This window comes from Priapulus caudatus, unplaced genomic scaffold (genome assembly GCF_000485595.1).
Source record: "Priapulus caudatus unplaced genomic scaffold, Priapulus_caudatus-5.0.1 Scaffold478, whole genome shotgun sequence".
Classification (NCBI taxonomy): domain Eukaryota; kingdom Metazoa; phylum Priapulida; class Priapulimorpha; order Priapulimorphida; family Priapulidae; genus Priapulus; species Priapulus caudatus.
The window spans coordinates 62343-69964 of record NW_014577539.1 but is presented as its reverse complement, the minus strand read 5'-3'; the positions used below and the strand labels follow the sequence as shown (position 1 = coordinate 69964).

General features: G+C 40.6%; 1 protein-coding gene across 1 annotated transcript in view; it reads left to right on the top strand.

Moving 5' to 3' along the window:
* Window positions 1-7622, top strand: part of LOC106810843 (adhesive plaque matrix protein 2-like) — a 26678-nt gene that overhangs the window by 17421 nt on the left and 1635 nt on the right. Inside the window, exons 5-8 of the mRNA XM_014814310.1 lie at window positions 38-193; window positions 341-505; window positions 6532-6687; window positions 7401-7550. Of these exons, the coding sequence (XP_014669796.1) occupies window positions 38-193; window positions 341-505; window positions 6532-6687; window positions 7401-7550 (627 nt within the window). The remainder of the gene's footprint in view (window positions 1-37; window positions 194-340; window positions 506-6531; window positions 6688-7400; window positions 7551-7622) is intronic.

Below are 7622 nucleotides of genomic sequence, written 5' to 3'. Positions count from 1 at the left end.
ATTTGTTCACCGAGGTGTCATGTTTTTGAATTTACAGATTACTGTTATCCAAACCCATGTCTCAATCACGGAGTGTGTCTGACTAGCTCGTCCAACGGCTGGGACCGCAGCTGGGGATCCGTTGACTACTACTGCAAGTGTCCCCGTGACTACAGCGGCACAAGGTGTGAACGCTATGAAAGTTCAAATCCAGGTAAGTAGTTTATATCTAGTTAATGATGTCTTTACTAATTTCAGTACTATTTGAAATTATTTGTCATGGTTTAGGTATTCAAATGCAAAGTTAACCTTGCCCAGTTCAACTACCTATACGTACTGAAGTGTCGAATGTTTTCACTAGTTTCAGATTACTGCCACCGAAACAACCCCTGCCGCAATGGGGGAGTATGTCTAACTAGCTCTTCCAGAGACTGGGATCCCAGATGGGGAGCTATTGACTTCTACTGCAGGTGTCCCACTGGATATAGCGGCACAAGGTGTGAACGCGATGAAAGTTCAAATTCAGGTATGTAGATTATATCTAGTTAATGATGTCTTTACTAATTTCAGTACTATTTTAAATTATTTGTCATGGTTCGGGTATTCAAAATTTCTGACCTTGTCCAGTTCACCCACCTATGTACTAAAGTTTCGAATGTTTATTGTTACAGATTACTGTCATTCAAACCCCTGTCGCAATGGTGGAGTATGTCTGACTAGCTCGTCCAACGGTTGGAACCCCAGTTGGGGATCCGTTAACTTCTACTGCAAGTGCCCTACTGGATACACTGGACGGCGATGTGAAAATTACCGGGATCGTGGTATGTAACGCTATAATCAGAGATTTAATATTCACATTTCGCTTAATATTTCCTCTAATATTCCGGCTTAATATTCCCTCATACTCCGCTTCATATTTTGCTTAATATTCCCGCTATTATTTCCGCCTAACATTCCACTTCATATTCCGCATATTCATTTTACGCTATAATCACATTTGTCATTATTCACACCTGCTACAGTATAACGTAAATGCTCTGATGTCAGCCTGGAGTCTACCCAAGCGTGCTTATATAATTCACTTGCCAATCGCCTGTTAGTCATGTTTGCTTTCATCATACAGTTACGCATATTTCAGAACTAATTAGAGGCTATTAGGGTTATATTAAGCTCTGATAATATACGATCGTGACGTCATATGCACTGATTTCTTCATTCAGATGAGCAAGGATCATGTGGAACGTACGACTGTAGGAACGGAGGGCATTGCGTGTGGAAGCATGGAGTTCAAATATGCGAATGTCTATCATCTTGGGGAGGACCAATCATGGCGAGTCTAGACAATATAATTGAATCCGCCTGACAGCCAGAGACGAGATTGTAGCAGGTCGATGTAATTTCAGGCAGACTTCGATGAAAAAAGCTTTTAAGAAGGTCACTGTAAATCTACAAGAAAGATATGCGTCGTTTGTATTCTGCCCTAAGGACAGCCTGCTCGAGAACTAGTAATTAAATTTCAAGTTGACTTGTGCGTGTGCCCATATACTGAGCGCATGAGTAATGGAAACGGAAGATCGTTCGCAAAGATGTAAACACACATAAATCAGATGGTGCATGTTTTTATGTTTAGCTGCATTCATATATATATAAATAAACAAAATAAATGAAATATACTATATAACTATATAATTAATATATTATATTATATAATAAATATATATATATATATATATATATAACAACAGTTATATACGTAAATAATTGCGTGCAATTACGAGCTGACTAAAGTAACATAAATAAATAGACGAATATAAGGCTGATATTTACAAGTTAACTATGTGGGGTATGATAGTGCATAGGTGATGCGATGATAACAGATAGTGCTGTAGTCTGGTGATTGTTATACACGAAATTAAATTGTTTATTTTCAATTAAACTATATATATATAAATGTATTTACCATCTTTGCTCGTAGTGTTTGCTGGGAAAAGGTGGCTCTAAGGAGGTTCTCCTGACAGACCTGTGGTTAATTAGTCAATTAATTAACACCTTCTTAATTAGTCCCACCTGTATGAAAGGGCGCGCCACAGAAGCCCAGACGAAGCAGAATAATCGAGTGCTGGGCCTACTGCGTCTGACATGGCCTTTGACCGCAACTGGCGCACGACGAGTGCGGGACGGTGACCACTGACTTAACTTTTCAGCGCGAGTCACGATATAACGCGAAGTGACTGCGACGCCTACTGTGACGCTTACGGGTGACGCTAGCTGTGGACATGCTGTGACGTAATTGGCGAACGCCAGCCAAGGGACCGTCGACCGAACGGCACACGAACGTGACTGGGGCGAAATGAATCGTGGAGAGCCGTGACACTAGTGACGTGACTGTGACACGACTGTGATATGAGCCGTGACAATGCGAACGTGTTAACATCGGACTGTGGAAAGTGACTGCGACGTACCCGATGAAACTATTACAACCGTTACACTTCACACATCAAACTATCCGGCCACATGCATGGGACCGCGAAAGCGCCGGCCTCACAATAATAAGAGTTCCAACAAATAATAACGCTTAGTAGTTTTCTAATATATATGATTCGCAATTTGCAGTGCTCGATAATATGTACTTATTAAAGCTCTTCATATATAAAACCACACGCTCGATAACAGCCCGCGCATTGCTTGAGATGGAAAAGAGGCAAAAATAGAGGACTCCTGCATAGAATGGTTAAAATTTCGAAAAGGCAGTGATTATGTTATCCTGATCCTATCTACATCCTATCCATGAAAGCACTGAACGCAATCTAAACCATATCGCTTATAGTTAACTCCATACCATATACTTAACAAGTATAGCTTTTATGTTCATGATAAAAGGTTGCCGCAAATGAGGTCTCCCCGATTTGTTGAAAAAAGGTTTAAGTGAGTCGCAGGTAGGCGCGGCATGGCAAAATGGTTCACACCAACCTAAGAGTTTGCATTATAGGTGAGTGAAATACGTTCATACACCAGGCATATCGCTATGCAATGAAGACAAAAACTCGAGCAAACAACGACTCTTTTCAATAGCCAAAAGGAAACGATAGTCCTATTTTATTCCCAAACCGCTTCTAGATATGCTGACTCGTTTAGAAAAACAGCAAATGCGGACGAACAGACACGTTGTCATAGGCCGTGACTAAATAAATTGAGAACAGCGAATTCATGTAAGATCAAATTATCTATAGTAATGTGGTTCCATACAACGCACATACAGTAATCCTTATTATTACATGAATGCGTACAAAATTATTTATCTGGTCACATCTGCAATTGTAATAACTTGTTCTGCCCGATGTGTATCTTTAGCTAGCCAATCTACGGGTGATAATTTTTTAGGGCTTTTGTATGGTAGTATTTTATAACAGTCTATCTTAGCACAAGCGAACGCAATCTTGCGCACATTTCGCATAGAGAGATGAGTGTCAGAATTATACAAATATGTTTTATTCACCGACGCCCGATAACGACTCATAGATGTCAAGCACATGGCAGCAGAAACCTGTACACAAGTATTCGTCCGCATAATCCATCGCGTGCAAACAAGCGACTCGGAGCGAGAGCGAGGGAGATAGAGCTAGAGACCTGGAAAGTGAGGCCGAGAAAGGCCCGAGAAAGGAGAGAGCTAGGGGTGACGGAGAGAGGGAGAAGTGTGGTGAGAGAGGAGGGGAGTTATGGCGCAGAGAGGGAGGTGGAGGGGTGAGACGGGGAGGAGAGAGGTGACATGGACGCCGAGACCAATATAGTAAAGAGAGATGAGAGAGAGAGAGACAGAGAGAGAGAGAGAGAAGAGAAGAGAGAAGAGAGACAGAGAAGAGAGAGAGAGAGAGAGAGAGAGAGGAGAGAAGAGAGAGAGCAGAGAGAGAAAGAGAGAGAGAGAGAGAGAGAGAGAGAGAGAGAGAGAGAGAGAGAGAGAGAAAGAGGAGAGAGAGAGAGAGCGAGAGAGAGAGAGAGAGAAGAGAGAGAGTAGAGAGCGCGAGGAAGAAGAGAGAGAGAGAAGAGATGAGAGAGAGAGAGAAGAAGAGACGAGAGAGAAGACGCAGAGAGAGCGCGCGCGTTGAGAGAGAGAGAGAGAGAGACAGACAGACAGACAGACGAACAGACAGACAAACAGACACAGACAGTTAGTTTTACCGCTGTTGAAATAATTTAACCGCGTTAAATTTATTGGTATTTTACCCAATCAGAGGTCGTGTTACACATAATTTAACCGCGGATAAATTATTTTTACCGCGGTAGAAATAATTTAACCGCGGTTAAATTATGGGCCTTTTACCTAATCAGAGGCCTTGTTACACACAATTTGACGGAGGTAAAATAATTCAACTGCGGTTAAATTTTGTATAATAAGGCCTGTGATTTGGTAAAAGGGCAATAATTTTACCGCCGTAGGCCTACTCAGACACCAAAATTTATACCGCTGTTGAAATAATTTAACCACGGAAAATTTATTTTTACCGCGGTAGAAATAATTTAACGGCGGTTAAATTATGGACCTTTTACCCAATCAGAGGCCTTGTTACACATAATTTAACCGCGGTAAAATAATTCAACCGCGTGTGTGTGCGTGTGTTTACGTATGTGCGTGCTTGCGTGCGCATGTACTTGCATGTGTATTAGCTATATTAGTGACCACATTACATCGGGGTGGCAGTTTGATTTGCTGTTCTGCTTGTACTGTATGCAAATACATAATTATTTTCAACAAAACAAGTTCAAGCCATATGGATATATGATCTCGCCTTCTGCGTAGTGTTTCGATATTTTTAACCGTGTAATACATATTTATCATATAGAACCATTTTGAAGCGATTGCAACTTAGCGTTAGTTAATAAACAACATTTGCAATAAATATTTGTATTCTTTTTTGCGCCAAATTTCCCGTGACCTAAGTAGCTACATTCAAGTCAATTAGGTACTGTTCGAGAATTAAAAAAAAATTGAAATTGTATTTAAAAACAAATAGATTTGAAAACGTAATGTGGGCGCAGTCAATAAATCTTTCAATATTATCGTTACGCACTCATACATTCATACATATCAGAAGTAGATAATAGGGAATCTAGAATAGAAGTAGATAATAGGGATATAGTTCCCTATTATCTACTCCTGATACATATCAAGGGTTAATAATGACAACTTGTGAAAATGAAACGTTGTCCTTATTAACCCTTGATACATATCTATACATATATACATCCATGCATACATATCGTTACATACATCATTAGTCACGCGTGCAATTTTCTTTGCGTTTTAAAAACGTTTTGTTCCTGCGTGTGTGTGTGCGTGCGTGCGGGCGGATGCGTGTGTGCGCGTGCGCTCGCGTGTGTGTTTAATTCAAATAGATATACCCGGGCGACGTTTTTAGTGTGTAATATCATCGTGGTATGCATATGATCGTGTATAATATCATCTACGTTAGAGTAATTCTGAGAAAAGCTTGTACGGCAAAAAAGAGTTCATTGTTGTTTATATCATTCGCTTTCCGTCGAGACGCTGTCACTGCACGACTCTGCTAGATCCTGGTTAGCCATGGAAAATATTATAATCACGTATGATATCAATCCTAGACTGACATCATTAAACCACTAGGTGCCACGGCGTGGCGAGGTACTAGTTCCGCGAAATATTTGCACGAGTTCCTGACAGTCATTGAGCTCTTTATATTAAACCCGAAGGCAAAGTTCGCGAAGTGGTTTAGTTGTTGAAATTGTTCATTCATGTGAAACGTGTCCCTGTTATATAAGCAGCTCGGTGTTGCTGTCTATCTATCGTTGAAGCTAGCGTTGCATCACTAGCGCTCTTGACAGTGACTGCCATCGAATAGGGTCTAGGAGCAAGGTGCAAGGTAGGGTTATTAGTGAGTAGTTATTCACACACGAACGATTTACTTACTTAAAGTTATTTAAGTTATACTTACTTACTTACTTTTCAAAGCGGAGTATAATTTGCATAACCAGAAATTGCATAAAAGTTAAGCCCTAACGTCACGGAGTACACCAATAAGCTTTCAGCCAATAGAAATGTTTAAATTAGTAGGTTTTACAAAATCTGGACAATGTGATAACATGTCTTTATTGTAAGGACATTTCTAGCTCGCGATGGACTATATATATCCATATATATATATGTCGCTAATGAACTATATTATACTCGGGATATCAGCTAGCTTATAATCGTTCGTGCGTTCGTATTATGATATCGTTATATCTGTTCATTCTCAGGAAAATGAAGATGTTGGTAATCCTACTACTTGTGGGAGCGGCATTCGCCGATGACTCTCTCTTTAGTAGAATTCGTAATGGAGAAAGTGGAGGTGGTAGCCGAGGTAAGGCCGCTTTCATAAACCATGTATCAAAGGAGTAAAAAGTTGGGAGAGGCAAAAGAAAGTAAAACGATCGAGCATGTAGAACGATTTAAACTGTTCATTTATGAAAGTTTCGAACAGAAATTTCATATCATCCAATATAATTTCGTTTATGTATGTCGTATTTATGCATTTACAGATTACTGTTATTCAAACCCCTGTCGCAATGGTGGAGTATGTCTGACTAGCTCGTCCCACGGTTGGGACCGCAGCTGGGGATCCGTTAACTTCTACTGCAAGTGTCCCCGTGACTACAGCGGCACAAGGTGTGAACGCTATGAAAGTTCAAATCCAGGTAAGTAGTTTATATCTATAGTTAATGATGTCTTTACTAATTTCATTACTATTTGAAATTATTTGTAATGGTTCGTGTATTCAAAAAGATATAAACTACTTACCTGGATTTGAACTTTCATAGCGTTCACACCTTGTGCCGCTGTAGTCACGGGGACACTTGCAGTAGAAGTTAACGGATCCCCAGCTGCGGTCCCAACCGTGGGACGAGCTAGTCAGACATACTCCACCATTGCGGCAGGGGTTTGAATAACAGTAATCTGTAACAATAAACATTCGAAACTTCAGTACATAGGTGGGTGAACTGGACAAGGTCAGAATTTCATAGCGTTCACATCTTGTGCCGCTGTAGTCACGGGGACACTTGCAGTAGAAGTTAACGGATCCCCATGTGGGGTCCCAACCGTTGGACGAGCTAGTCAGACATACTCCACCATTGCGGCAGGGGTTTGAATAACAGTAATCTGTAACAATAAACATTCGAAAATTCAGTACATAGGTGGGTGAACTGGACAAGGTCAGAAATTTTGAATACCCGAACCATGACAAATAATTTCAAATATAGTACTGAAATTAGTAAAGACATCATTAACTGTCAAGGTATAAGAATCATTCCCAGTTAACCTGCGCAATTATTATTGTAATTGTAAAAAATAAAGGACTGTGCAAATGCAGGTCAGGTTGATCACCGTGCTGATATATCTATATTTACAGATTACTGTCATCCAAACCCCTGTCGCAATGGTGGAGTATGTCTGACTAGTTCGTCCAACGGATGGGACCGCAGCTGGGGATCCGTTAACTTCTACTGCAAGTGTCCCCGTGACTACAGCGGAAGGCATTGTGAACATTATGAAAGTCAAGGTATAAGAATCATTCCCAGTTAACCGCGCTTTTTACAATTACAATAATAATTACCTGCATTTGCACAGTCCT